The sequence below is a fragment of the Phoca vitulina genome, unplaced genomic scaffold (assembly GCF_004348235.1).
Source record: "Phoca vitulina isolate PV1807 unplaced genomic scaffold, GSC_HSeal_1.0 scaffold1, whole genome shotgun sequence".
NCBI lineage: Eukaryota > Metazoa > Chordata > Mammalia > Carnivora > Phocidae > Phoca > Phoca vitulina.
In genome coordinates this window covers 6869165-6884530 of record NW_022589704.1, presented here as the reverse complement: position 1 = coordinate 6884530, position 15366 = coordinate 6869165, and the positions used below count along the sequence as shown (strand labels likewise).

The following is a 15366-nucleotide window of genomic DNA, read 5'->3' as shown; positions in this document are numbered from 1 at the left end:
TCACTCTCACAGATAAGGATGATTTCAAAGTAAGATACTCTGCCTATAAAAATTCAGCAGCTACACAGACACAGGCATTGATTAGTTGGTTTTTTTTCCTTTTTAATTTTCCTGACTGAAGACTTAAGACCTAAATGAGATCCTTGTTCTCCAGAAAAAAACCATTCAAACTCTAAAAGTAAGTTAAAACTACCTTTTTGTTTGCAGTTCAATGTTGGCTGCGTCCATCTCATTCAGCAAATGACATGGAACCCCGTATCTTGGATTAGCTCGAGCTGTGAACAGAACGCTTCATTAACTTGGGCTGACGAAATGGAATCTGGCTGCTGGGAATCTGGAAAGTATGTGCTGGGAGCTAGGAAGCCTCTACTAACTATCTTTGTGAATGCTAACTTCCTGTGGATCTCAGTCTTCCCATCTGAAAAATGAAAACATTAGAACAAATGGAAGATAAACAGTTCTTTATGCCACGCTAGAAGGATTCCATTTCTTCAATTCTCCTTAAATATACTTTTTAAAAAGAACACCCACTATTTTCTTCCTGATAACAAATGTAGTAATTGCCACCATAAAAATTCTAGAATATAAAAGATATTCTATATCTTTTATATAGAATATATAAAAGGAAATAAAAGCTATTACCTATAATCCCATTCCCAAGAGATACTGCTAAAACGTGTTACATGTACTTCTGGTCTTTCTTCTGTACCTACACAACGTGTCTGTATGCGTACATTTACCCACACACACGCACGTGCATGCACATACACACACCCACGCACACACTTATTTAAAGCGACTGGGATTGTATTTAATAAATCTGTAACGTGCTTTTTCACTTCATATTTGTATTTCTCCAAAGTTTTAAATGATTGCATACTAGTTCATTCTATAAATAGCATAATTAAACTAACCAATCTTTTTCTGATAGGTATTTCTAGTCATCATTATAAAATAATGGGAGTAACAAACATCTTTGAACATGAATATCTATACACAGCTCTGATTATTTCAAGACAGATTTGCAGAAGTAGAATTACCGGTTTAAGGTTTTTAAATACATATAACCAAACTGGTTATAGGACTTTATATACCTACCAGCTGTAGAGGAAGTGCCAACTGTCGAGAACAAGATTAACAAAAACATTTAACTTGGTAGGAAAAAAGTGGCATATCTCATTACTGTTTCAATTCCTATTTTTTGATTATGATTTTTTTTCTTTAATAAAGATTTTTTTTTTTTTTTTTTTTTGAGAGAGAGAGAACATGTAAGCAGGGGGAGGGGGCAGAGAAAGAGGGACAAGCAGACTCCCCGCTGAGGAGGGAGCCTGCCTCAGGGCTTGATCCCAGAACCCTGGGATCATGACCTAAGCCAAATGCAGACACTTAACTCAGACTGAGCCACCCAGGCGCCCCTGATTTTTTTTTTTTTTCCAGTTTATTGGTTGTTCCTATTTCTTCTTTTGTACATTGCTTATTTATATCCTTTTCCCAATTTTCTACTAAGCACAATGGAATATCTGTAAAAGCACTCTGCAGATGGGAGATAAACTTGTCATATATTTAGCTGTTTCCCACTAGGCTTGTCATTTGCCTTTTATATTGTTTAAGGTTTGTAACACTTTTCCTTAACTTTTCTTTCTTTGCTTTTAAGCTTAGAAAAGTCTTCCCTACCTTTATATCAGAAATATATATTTTATACACTTTAAGGTTCCTTTTTAACATAAACACTAAAGGAACTCAAATTTCATTCAAGTGATGATTACAGTCACTTTACACTGACTGCTAATTCAAGGGACTGGCTGCTAACCAACTTCCCGCTCTATTTCTTGAGTAATTCACTCTCCTCCCGTTTATCTGAAAAATCACCTTACCACGGATTAAAATCTTTTTTTTTTTTTTAAAGATTTTATTTATTTATTTGACACAGAGAGAGAGACAGCTAGAGAGGGAGCACAAGCAGGGGGAGTGGGAGAGGGAGAAGCAGGCTTCCCACTGAGCAGGGAGCCCAATGTGGGGCTCGATCCCAGGACCCTGAGATCATGACCTGAGCCGAAGGCAGACACTTAACAACTGAGCCACCCAGGCGCCCCTAAAATCTTAAAAATACTTGGGTGGATTTCTGGGCTGGCTCTCCTCCGTCCAGTGATGTGTCCACCTCTCTGCATGAGCAGCACTGTCTGAATGGCTGAAGCTCTACAAAGAGGTTTTACTGATAGAGTCAATTCCCTTTGGCAGGCCCTTCTTCAGTTTTCATGAACGTCTACCTCTCTAGATGGATTTTAGAATCATTTTGCCAAGTTCCGTCCCTTTATCCCCACAAAAAGTCCATCAAGATTTCCGCCAGACCTTTATTCAATTCCTAAGCTAAATGGAAAACTACCATTCAGTACACAGTCAAAACATGCGCATACTAAAATCCAATTCAGGGAAAAAGACAATACCCCATCTGAACATATTCTTTTTTTGTTAATATATATTTCTATAACTGTGAATTCTGCTTCAGAATATTTTTATCAGAGCCATGACTACATTTTTCCCCCGTCAGAAAAATAAAGCCTAGAATTTCTGGTTAAACAGAATAATTATGTAATTGTTTTAGAACCAGAAAGTTAATTTCCTTTGACTCACATGCAAATTAGTAACTTCTTTTTTCTTATGCTTTTAAAAATGATTACTATTCTCATTTTCTGAGAACAGTGTCCTCATTTGTCACTACAGAGACGCCTCTATCTAAGGAACTTTCCTGGTTAGGACTTTTCACTTTTGAGTAGACTTTGGGAAGCGACCGAAGTCTTACATACTGATTCATGTTAGTGATCTCAATTAATAAATTTATCATTGTGGGTCTCAGTGTTTAGCCAGCCTGGTACAAGCTGTCTTAGAAGGTTTAACAAAGAACGCTTTGAAGATACTTCAGCTGCTCATAAAACACATTAATTACCTTGACGGAAAGAAAAAAAGAGGGCAATAAAAGGGCACACATGAAAACAAAACCAAGGCCACTTACAACTCAAAGGCGACAAACACATGGCCAAATGACAGAGCCAAGCCTAAGCATAGGGCAATCGTACGCAGGTTGGTCCACACAAGAAACCATTATGCAATCCAAGAAAAACCAAATCTGAAACACTAACTATGGCCTTATATCATTAGAAGGGGAAAAAATAAAACAGAAATATAAAATGATAGATTGTTGGATTTCTTTTGGCATAATGTATTTTTTTTTTTTAAAGATTTTATTTATTTATTTGACAGAGACACAGCGAGAGAGGGAACACAAGCAGGGGGAGTGGGAGGGGGAGAAGCAGGCCTCCCGCCGAGCAGGGAGCCCAATGTGGGGGTTGATCCCAGGACCCTGGGATCATGACCTGAGCCAAAGGCAGATGCTTAACAACTGAGCCACCCAGGCATAATGTATTTCTTACTGTTAGCCTGAAAATATTTAAAAATGTTCCAAGAGTATACTTTCTTTTAAAAGGGTAAAAATTCAAATAGCATTCAATATTTATCTTCTGACATCATCAACTTGAACAAATAGGAATATTTCTCTTTCCATACCTTCTGGGGGTCTCTGCAACTGGTATTTCCGATAAAACAACATGTAGGCACTTTCTTTACCCTGAAACTGCCGTTCAATATCTTTTTCCTTGATTGGTTGGACTTTGGAATCATTTATGTCAAACCAGTGGGGACAGGAGGTTCTATCATTTAATCCTGGGGATTCTGAAGTAAGTGTCTTGAAAATATGTTGATCATTCCTTTGGAAATCAGACTCAGCCTGGAGAGAACCGTTCTTCAATAGACTAACTGTACTTTCATCTGAACTGAGTAGAAATACCTGGGAATGAAGCTGTAAGAACTATACAGAGACAAAAAACAAATACTAGGTTAATAAAAAAATTTTTTTAATTGGACACAATAAAAAATCTACATCTTCCGTTCTGTGACTAGATATTTGAACTTCACCTTTATTTTTGCCCTAGCCAGCTAGGAGGAAAAAAAAAATCCATTTGGGTCATGGTAGAACATTAAATAAAAATCAGAGTGCTCTCTGTTAAACAGTCTAACAGTCACATCAAGGGACAAAGCTGCCATGCTGCAATCTGAAAAATATGTTAATTCTACCTCAGTAACACCATTTTTGAAAAAAGAACTTTACTGAAACAGATTAGGTAGAACAAACACTTCTGAGATGTTTAAAGCAATCTAAACAAACAAAGCACAAACAAAGGCAATCACACAGTAAAGCACCACAGAAGAGAATTTTCAAACTAGTAACTCATACAAGCTCTGATGGAATAAAGTCATAATTACAAGCCTACATCGTCACGTAACATTAACTAAACCGAATGTTGTCTGTCCAGGGAACTGACAGGTTAGCTCAGGAAATCAAAGCACGGAAAGCTTATGTCTTAATCCCAAAGACTATTTCTCAAGTTCTAGCTGAAGGATTAAGAAGAAAAAAGCATTTTTCCTCACTGCCCATCCCCCCTTTCCATCTTTACTCTTTTTCTCCTCTCACTCCCTGATTGCTGTGTGGCCTTGCGTCTCCTCTTCTCTCAGCACGAACTTACTTTATACAGAAAATCACTTGGGAGGCATATGCAACGTCTGCTTAGCCCATTAATCAATACGGAAAGGTGACTTTCTCATTTTCCACTTGGACGGGAATAATGTGCAGCAGCGCCAATCCTCTAATCAAAGTACTCTTTTATCACAAACAAAAGGAAATAGGTCTATGACGCAAAGACAATATTGTTAATACTGTGTATAAAAGATGGTAAAACAGTGTTGCAGCTAATTTGTTTAGGTACAATCAAATAACGATAATCAGAGAGTAGCCATTTTTTTCCTTTGTTTGAGAAGTGAGGATTAATTCTTTTCAGCCTCAAACTTCAGCAGAGTCTGGTCCCAGTAATGGTAGAGAACTTTTACTGGACTAACTTTTCTGATAAGAAATGATAAACTCTCGACAAAATAATGAAAACAAGTATTTGGAGAATAACCAGAAACAGGCTTAAGCACAGGGGACATAATTCTTCACGAGGGACGCAAACTAGGTGAGTTTTACATGAAGCCACCGGTTCCCACTTTATGGCGGTGCAGGGTGGGAGAGTTCAAGCAAAGGGCAGGAGTCTTACCGAGCTGAGGAAACAGAATTTGAAAATGCCAGAGAGGCTGGAAAGCTTTCGAAAGAGAAGGAGTTGCATTAAGGAGCCCCGAATCTATACCAAATCCCCCTCAAATCCTTGACTGACTCCTGATTGGTACATGGACAGCCCAAGACGCAAGAAACCCCACAGAAAGCAACAGCTGATAGATTCACGATTTGAACAGAGATTTTAGCAGAGACTTCTGGGTAGAAAGAACAGGGAATTGAAGTTCTGACAAGACAGAGGCAAATGACAAACACCTGAGGCTTTCTGTTGAAATCCCAGAAGGGCCATGCCTTAGGCCAAGGGCTGGTAAGCTTGTAAAGGGCCAGATAGTAACTATTTCAGGCTTTGTGAGCTTAAGAGGCAAACTAGAGCACGTTACGTAAGTACCTATTATAACTTAAAAAAAAATAACCATTTAAAAATGTAAAGATAGTTCTTAGCTCAGGGCTGTACAAAAACAGGCAGCAGGCCATATTCTGCCCCCAGGCTACCATTTTCTAACCTCTGCCTTAAGAGGAAGGACCATGCATTCCCCCAGGACTAAGACCAAAACTCCGACAGACCCATGCTACAAAGCCTAAAATGAAGCTTCCATAGGATCAAGGAGATTTAACAGCCTGTTAGAGCATAATGCAAAACTCTTTAAAGAACAATGATATAATCCACAATGTCTGGTAGGCAATATAAGATTAAATGACACACAAACAGGACAGTGTGATTCATAATCAAGAGAGGACACAGTCAATTCATAAGGGAAATAAAAGTTAATAGAAAGAGCCCCAGAAATAATCCAGATATTATGATAGTAAATAGCTATTAAAAATATTTAATTTATATGACTTAATAAAGCCAATTAGATCTTCAAAAATTTATAGGAAAGGATGAACAGAGTGGGTTCAGATAGGGAATTTCAGCAGAGAAATGGATACTCTCAATCAGAGCTAAGTGGAAATTCTAAAGCTGGAAACTACAATATCTAAATAAAAAGTTCACTAAGCTGGGCTTAATGGAAGGAAGACTGGATATAGCCAAAGAAAAAACCAATGAACTTGAAGATGGAACAATGTAAATTATCCATGTTGAAGGAGAGGTAAAAGTAAGAAAAAGAAGAAAACCTCAGTTCTTTAAGATCTGTGAGGAAATCCTGAATGGTCTAATTTCTATGTAACTGTAGTCCTAGAAGGAGAAGAAAGAAATAATGGGGCAGACAACCAAATTGAAAGTATAATGGTCAAAATTAAAGAAAGACTTCAAGCTATACATATAAAAAACTTAACTAATACAAAGCAAATAAACACAAAGAGTACCACACTGGGACACATTACTGTTAAGAAGCTAGAAAACAAAGAAAAAAAGAAAAAATCTTAAAAGCAGGCAGAGAAAAAGATACATTACGTTCAAGTGACACTAGCCTTCTGAGCCAAAATAATGGAAGCCAAGACATAATGGAATGACATCTTTTAAGTTGCTGAAAGGAAAAAATAAAAACTATTAAACTAGAATTTTACATCCAGCAAAAATATCCTTTAAAAAAACTGAAGACAAAATAAAGATTTCAATCAAATTTGAAATTATACTAGATGCACAGCTGAATGTGTGAAAAGCAGCAATGAACACCAGAATGGATAAATATAAAACACTCTTTTTCCATTAATTTCTTTAAAAGTTGCCTAAGTGTTTAAAGCAAAAAATAATATTAATAAAAATAAGTAACATAGAGTAGAATTTACATGTAATGGTACAGTAAAAGGCAACAGCAGATAGGATGGGAGTGGGGAAACGCAGTTATACCACTGCGGGCATCTTACACTGTTCAGGAAATGGTATACTATTAATCCGTAGTTGGTAATGTTGATTTATGTATACTATAATCCCTAGAATAAAAATATTAAAGAAATATAGCAATATATTAGCCAACAGAGGAGATAAAGATGAAAGACTAAAAATCACTTGATTAACCTAAAGGGTGAGGAAGAATGAAGGAGCAAAAAACAGAGGAGGCAAATAAAAAACAAATACCTCGATGGTAAATTCAAACTCAACCATATTAATTACTGCATTAAAACCAAATGGACTAAACATTCTGATTAAAAGAAACTATCAAACTATCATCTGATAGGAAACAGATGAACAGAGAAAAGTAGAGAAGAATCAACAAATACAAAGCTGCTTTTTTGAAGAGTTTAACAGATGTGATAAACCCCTAGGCAAGACTGATGAAAAAGAAAGCTAAAACGCACAAATGATCAGTATCAGAAATGAAACAGGGAACATAACATCTGCTCTTATGGACTTCATAAGGATAATATGGTGATATTTCAAACAACTTTATGCTAACAAACTTTATTTTTTAAAAAAGATTTTATTTATTTATTTAGACAGAGAGAGAGTGAGAGAGAGAGCACAAGCCAGGGGAGGGACAAAGAAGCAGACTCCCCACTGAGCAGGGAGCCTGAAGTGGGGCTCGATCCCAGGACCCTGAGATCATGACCTGAGCTGAAGGCAGACACTTCACCAGCTGAGCCACCCAGGCACCCCAACAAACTTTACTTTAAATAGAAAAATAAATTACTTAAAAATCACAACTGTCCAAAATAAGAACCAACTTCATACTGTTTGCAAGAGACACACTTGTATAAAAAAGCTTGCAGGGTTACATTAATACCAGACAAGATATATTTTAAGGCAAGGAATACTAGCAGAGATAAAGGAAGGGCAGTGTACATCAGGATGCCATAAAAATCCAAAATGTGTATGCATCTAATACTATCAATTCAGGGTACATGAAATAAAACTGTCCAAAGTAAAAGGGGGAAAGGACAAATTCACGATTACAGTTGGAGATTTAAACTACTCCCTTAGTAACTGATAAAAGCAAAAGAGAAAAATTAGTAAAGACAGAAAAGAAACACAAATGCTATTAACCAATTTGACATAGTTGACATTTATAAAACAACATACCCAACAACTGCAAAAAATAACTTTTCTGGTGAATACAGAATTTTCAGCAACACAGACCATATTCTGAAGTGTGAAACAAGTCTCAATAAATTCAAAAAGAACTAAAATCATGGAGAGCATGTTCTCAGAGTACAATGGAATTAACTAGAAATCAACTTACAGATAAAACAAAAAAATAAAAAGAAATCCCCAAATATTTGGAAATTAAGCAACACAGTTCCAAAAAAAATCATGAGGGAAATTACAAAATATTTTGAATGGAATGATAATGAAAACATGTCAGACTTGCCTGCAGCTAAATTAGTCCTTACAAGGAAATTTATAGCTTTAAAAGCTTGTATTAAAAGGAAGGTTTAAAAACAACTGAGATACCAAGCTAGAAAAAAGTTGATCAAATTAGATCCCAGAAGAAAAAGGAAGGAAATAATTAAAAACAAGAGCAGAAATCAATGATAGCAAACAGATGAGCAATAGAGAAAATCAACAGAAGCAAAAGTTTGTTTTTTAAAAAGTTTAATAAACTTGATAAACCCCAAGCAAGACTGATGAAAAAAAGGTGAAAAAATACAAATTACTAATATTAGGAATGAAAAAGAAGAAATAACTTCAGGTACTGCAGACACCACAGAGAATACGGGATACTGTGAATAACTTTATGCCAATAAATCTGACATCATAGATAAAAGAACAAAATCCTTAAAAAACACAATTTTCCAAAATAATGCAAGAACAGAAAATCTAAATAACACTACAATCAAAGAAATTTAAACTATAATTAAAAAACCTTACTCCAAAAAAAATTTCAGGTCTCAACAGAACAGAAAGCCTAGAAATAAACCCACAATTACATGGTCAACTAATCTTCGACAAAGGAGGCAAGAATATGCAGTGGGAGAAAGACAGCCTCTTCAACAAATAAGTGCTGGGAAAACTGGACAGTGACATACAAAAGAATGAAACTGGATCGCTTTCTTACACCACACACAAAAATAAACTCAAAATGGATTAAGGACCTAATTGTGAGACCTGAAATCATAAAAATCCTAGAAGAGAGCACAAGCACCGTAATTTCTCTGACACTGATCGTAGCAACATCCTTCTAGATAGGTCTCCTAAGGCAAGGGAAACAAGCAAAAATAAACTATTGGGACTACCTCAAAATAAAAAGCTTCTGCACAGCAAAGGAAACAACCAACAAAAATAAAAGACAACCTACTGAATAGGAGAAGGTATTTGCAAATGACATACCCAATAAAGGTTTAGTATCTAAAACATACAGAGAACTATATAATGAAACACCAAAAAAATCAAACAATCCAATTATAAAATGGACAGAAGACATGAACAGACATTTCCCTAAAGAAGACATCCAGATGGCCAAGAGACATGAAAAGATGCTCAAAATCACTCATCACCAGGGAAATGCAAATCAAAACTACAATGAGATATCACCTCACACCTGTCAGAATGGCTAAAATAAAAACCACAAAGAAACAACAGGTGTTGGCAAGGACGTGGAGGAAAAGGCACCCTGGTGCACTGTTGGTGGGAATGCACACTGGTGCAGCCACTGTGGAAAACAGTGTGGAGGGTCCTCAAAAAGTTAAAAACAGAACTACCCTACGATCCAGTAATCACACTACTGTATTTACCCAAAGAACACAAAAACACTAATATGAAGGGATGCATGCGCCCCTATGGTTATTGCAGCATTATTTACAATAGCCAAGATATGGAAGCAGCCCAAGCGTCCCTCAACAGATGAATGGATCAAGATATGGTATTTACATACAATGGATATTACTCAGCCATTAAAAAAAAAAATGAAATCTTGCCACTTGCAACAATATGGATGGAGCTGCTGTGTATTATGGTAAGAGAGATAAGCCACTCCGATAAAGACAAATACCATGATTTCACTCATATGTGGAACTTAAGAAACAAAACAAATGAAGGAAAAAAAAGAGACAAACCAAGAAATAGACTCTTAACTAGAGAGAACAAACTAATGGTCACCAGAGGGGAGGTGGGTAGGGGGACAGGGGAAACAGGTGAAGGGGATGAAGAGGATACTTATCACGATCAATACTGAGTAACCTATGGAACTGTTGAGTCCCTATGTTGTACAACTGAAACTAATAGAACACTGTATGTTAACTACACTGGAATTAAAATAAAATAAAATTTTCAGGTCTCAGTAGCTTCACCAAACATTTAAGGAAAAAAAAATCAGTCTTAGAGAATTCTTTCCAAGAATATAAAGGAGTGTTTCCCGACTTCTGAGTCCTATATAACCCTGACACTAAAATCTGACAAAGACATTACAAAAAAAGAAAACCAAAGACTAGTATCTCTGGCAAATGTAGAAACAAAAATCCTAAATACAGGCCAAATGAATGTAGCAATACATTAAAATTTCATTACCAAGTGGGATTTATCTCAGAAATATGAGTTGCTCAACATTAAAAAGGTCAATGGAATTCACCACATTAACAGAATAAAGGGTATAAAAACAGTCAGCATTTGATAAAATCCAACCTCTATTGAAGATGAAACTATCAGTCAGCAATTAAAAAAAGCTAACTCTCTCAAACTTATAAAGGGTATTTATATTTTTAAAAAACCTGCACAGCTAATATCACGCTTAAGAGTAAAATACTGAGACAGTGACCCTATCATTTTAAATGAAAACCTTAAAACTTATGCTATGGACTCAGAGTCATTAAGCCAACATTCATTTCTGAAGTGTGGTCTAATTAAAAGATGCACTTAAATACTTACTGAAGTGTGTAAGCTCCTTGCTTCTATAAGTAAATAAAAATACTTACTAAGTGTTGCTGTGTTTGTTTTCAGTCAAGTTGTCTGACCTGTGTTCAGTTTTTGCATCTAATCTCACAGCCCAGGAAACCTGATCACCAAATTTAACAGGATTATGTGTAAAAGAAAGATCAAGGGAAAATTGCGGGAACGCCTTAAGACATTTCTGTAAGTAAAATGATGAGCTTTATGGTATGAACTTCATGACATTTTTTGCTGTTGTATTACAAGCCTTTCCCCTCTTCTTTTTCTACTTCTTGATTCTATGATAAATTACTTAATAACATTTAATAAGTAACTTAATTGAACTTTAACCATTAAATAAAAATACTGATTTTATTTTCACCTAAATTTTCACTGCAAAGGGATCATAATAAAATTTCCTGGCACAGGACCTCCTGTATGGATGTCATGTATTACCTTTCGCAGTGGTCCATACTGTTTTTTGTACTTCTTGTTCCAAGACGTTCCTATCTTTTTCAAGAGTTTCTGGCCCAGGTGATCAACAGGAATTACATTATTCTCCTCCTTTTGAAAGAAATAGTCATTTAAGAAAATGTGATGAGATTTAACTGAAACATTTATGAGTTCAAAGGGACCAACAGGATTAAATCTAATTAAATGGGCCTAAGACAGCGAACATGTAAGTGGATTAACCATAATTGTTTCAAAATAAAAAATTTTTTTAAAAAGTAGATTAAGCCTCAGTGTAGAAAACTTGAATTGTGCTTTCCTGAACCAAAGCTTAAACGTTTATTTATTTATTTTTAACAATTTACTTATTTATTTATTTTATTTTTATTTTTATTTTTATTTTTTAAAGATTTTTTATTTATTTATTTGACAGAGAGAGCAAGAGAGCACAAGCAGGGAGAACAGTAGAGGGAGAGGGAGAAGCAGGCCTCCCGCCAAGCAGGGAGCCCGATGCGGGGCTCGATCCCAGGACCCTGAGATCATGACCTGAGCCGAAGGCAGACGCTTAACCATCTGAGCCACCCAGGCGCCCCTTTACTTATTTATTTTTGAGAAAGAGAGAGAGAGAGAGAGAGCATGCGCACACATGAGTGGGAGGAGGGGCAGAGGCAGAGAGAGAATCCTAAGCAGACTCCCTGCTAAAGGCAGAGCCCGATGTGGAGCTCGATCTCACAACCCTAAGATGATGAGCCAAAATGAAGAGTTGGACGCTCAACGACTAAGCCACCCAGGCGCCCCACGTTTAAACATTTAAAGAGTATCCAAAGAATATTCTGAGATTGGGCAAATTCCTGATATTTCGTGGGATTTTTACAAGAAATATTTAAGTGCGCCTGGGTGGCTCAGTCATTAAGCATCTGCTTTCAGCTCAGGTCATGATCCCAGGGTCCTGGGATCGAGCCCCGTATCGCGCTCCCTGCTCCACGGGAAGACTGCTTCTCCCTCTCCCACTCCCCCTGCTTGTGTTCCCTCTCTTGCTGTCTCTCTCTGTCAAATAAATAAAATCTTAAAAAAAAAAAAGAAATATTTAAGTGCAAAAAAGGATTATCAATATCTCTTCTGAATGTTACCAAATATAAACAAGTTCTAAAAGGGAGTAAGAAGAGGGGCGCCTGGGTGGCTCAGATGGTTAAGCGTCTGCCTTCGGCTCAGGTCATGATCTCAGGGTCCTGGGATCGAGCCCTGCATCGGGCTCCCTGCTTGGCGGGGAGCCTGCTTCTCCCTCTCCCTCTACTGTTCTCCCTGCTTGTACTCTCTCGCTCTCTCTGTCAAATAAATAAATAAAATTTTTAAAAAGAAAAAAAATAAATAAAAAAATAAAAGGGAGAAAGAAGTAACTATTTTGGGCTGAAATGTGTCCGTCCCCCACCCAATTCATATGTTGACTCCTTAACCCTCAAGATTTCAACTTTGACTTTATTTGGTTAGGGCCTTTAAAGAAGTGTTGATGTTAAAAATGAGGTCATTAGGGTGGGTCCTAGTCTAATCTGATTGGAGTGAGAAGAAGAAGAAATAGACACACAGAGATCCTCGAGATGTGTAGGTACAGAGGAAAGGCCACGTGAGCACACAGTGAGGAGGTGGCCATCTGCCAGCCATGGAGAGGCCTCAGGAGAGAATAAACCTGCTGGCACCTTGATCTTGGACTCCCAGCCTCCATGACTGTGAGAAAATAAATTTCTGTTGTTTAAGCCCCCCAGTCTGTGGTCCTTTGTTATGGCAGCCCCAGCAGACTGATACAGTGGCCACAGACCAAGGTGGTTAAAGGACTCAGCGAGGTCCATGGTAAAGAGTTAAGAAAGTCTTTTTAAGAATGGATAAATACATGCAAGGAACTTACCACCTTTACAACACAGTGCTAAGGAAACGTTAAAAAGTCATATACTTGAGGCACTATCGGTGTATCAATATTAGGAATGAAAAAGGGGGCATAACCTCAGGAACTACAGAGAGTAGAAGGATAACATGGGAAGATAGCAAATTCCAAAAACAATAGGTACGGTAAATCCCAATTCTACTCAAAAGAACAGTAATACCCAAAACCCTATAACCCAATCCCAATATATGTATATAAACACAAAGAAGACATAATGCAAGGAATATACATCAAAGTGTTAACAATTACTGGGTACTTGGTTTATTTATACTTTTAACATATTTCCTAGTTTTTTTCTCTCAAATTTTCTACCACAAACATGAATTTTTTAATAACCAGAAAGTCTCCAACAAACAAACTATAAAAATAGACACAGAGAATGTCCCAAAGGAATAAGACTATGAATAGTACCGATATCAGTTCTATCAATGAATTCTCACACATGTGTGCATATCTGAAACACACACACAAATATAAACTCTCTCTCTACCTGTAGTAAGATCACTTTCAGAATTCTCAGTGGATCATCGTCAATCTCTTCTTCATTCTGGAGATCTTTTAAATTCACATCTGGTTTGCTTTTTTCCTCCTAGAAAGGAAAACAATAAAGTTATCCCTTAAAAGGTAATTAACAAAATAGAAATGTTCATGTTGTGGAAGCTTCAAAATGGAGAAATGACGATAAAAACATCGTTATAACTTATGTATACTTTGGAATTCGGCAGACCTGGCTTTGATTTCCAGCTCTGGCTGACTAATCCCCGATACGTCATTTAACCTCTCTGGCACTCTCTGTGAACGGGACCGTGAGATAACTCCCAGCACAACACACACGGTAGGTCCCGACAGGTTCCTGGTAGGCACCACTTCAGCTGCACCCTACGAATCCTGACATGTTGTGTGTCACTGGCAAGAGCAGCTCAGTGCTCGCTTCTACTTCCTGATCGTCCAAATTTGCACCCCACTCTATGAAGTTATTAGGGAACATGTCAAAATACGGTATTTTTATTCATTGATTTTTTTTTATACATGCCATCTTGCAAAAGTATTTTTATTTGACTTAAAACCAAAAATCAAATAGACCTAATAACAAGAGACAAAAATAATAAAGAGACAGCAAAACAAAATGGTAGACTAAATACAACTATTCTACTAAAAGATTGCTAAAAATGCTGGATAAGTAAACACAACAAAACAAACAAAGGCACTTTTTTTAAAACACACACTGAATTACCAAGAGAGTATCAGGGAAATCCTCAGAGAACAAGTGAAATGGGAACCCAGGGAGGCAATCCAGAGTTGAGGCCTCCAGCTGTCCCACCTTGCTGACACAGCTTCCACTCTGATGCTCATACAGGATGAGGTATGGGAGACAAAGTCTAAGGACCCCCCAAAGTATGGAGTTGAATGATTGGTTTTCCAAACAACCAGTTCTCCGGTCCTCTGACACCATCTGGGTGTCACAATTCAGTTCAGTTTTGATACTAACTTCATTTAGTCCTGCAAGACTGCCCCCACTTCAGACAATAGCCACAAATGGGGTCCCAGGCCACCTGCACTTCTGCCTGGCTGATTACAAATTCTAGGGTTCCTACAATCCCCACTTCAGGTTTGATAATTTCCTGGAATGGCTCACAGAACTCAGGACCTTATACACAGGACTATAGTTTAGTACAAAAGATACAAATGAACAGCCAGATGAAGAGGTACATAGGGTGAGGTCAGGAAGGGCCCTGAGAGTAGGAGCTTCTGTCCCCATGGAGTCAGGGTGGCCACCCTCCCTGCATGTGGATGTGTTCACCATCCAGAAGCTCCCTTAGCCTCCTGGTTTGAATTGTTGTTTTTTTTTTTTTTTTAAAGATTTTATTTATTTATTTGAGAGAGCGCGTGAGCTGGCGCACGAGCAGGGGTAGAGGGAGAGGTTCTGAGAAGCAGACTCCCTGCTGAGCAGGGAGCCTGACATGGGGCTCAATCCCAGGATCCTGAGATCACGACCTGAGCTGACGGCAGACGCTTAACTAACTGAGCCACCCAGGCGTACCTTGCTTCAGAGTTTTAATCGAAGTTTCAACATGC

The 15366-nt window shown here is 37.4% G+C and overlaps 1 protein-coding gene across 16 annotated transcripts in view; it reads right to left on the bottom strand.

Moving 5' to 3' along the window:
- The window catches only part of USP40 (ubiquitin specific peptidase 40), a 77691-nt gene that overhangs the window by 42262 nt on the left and 20063 nt on the right, over positions 1-15366 (bottom strand). For all 16 annotated transcript variants that reach the window (XR_004298306.1, XM_032395365.1, XM_032395476.1 and 13 more), the window contains 4 exons: positions 13781-13879; positions 11361-11468; positions 3562-3862; positions 194-275 (listed from right to left, as the gene is read on the bottom strand). Coding sequence is in view for 15 of the 16 variants with exons in the window: in XM_032395365.1 (XP_032251256.1) it covers positions 194-275; positions 3562-3862; positions 11361-11468; positions 13781-13879 (590 nt within the window). In the remaining variant the exon portion in view is untranslated. The remainder of the gene's footprint in view (positions 1-193; positions 276-3561; positions 3863-11360; positions 11469-13780; positions 13880-15366) is intronic.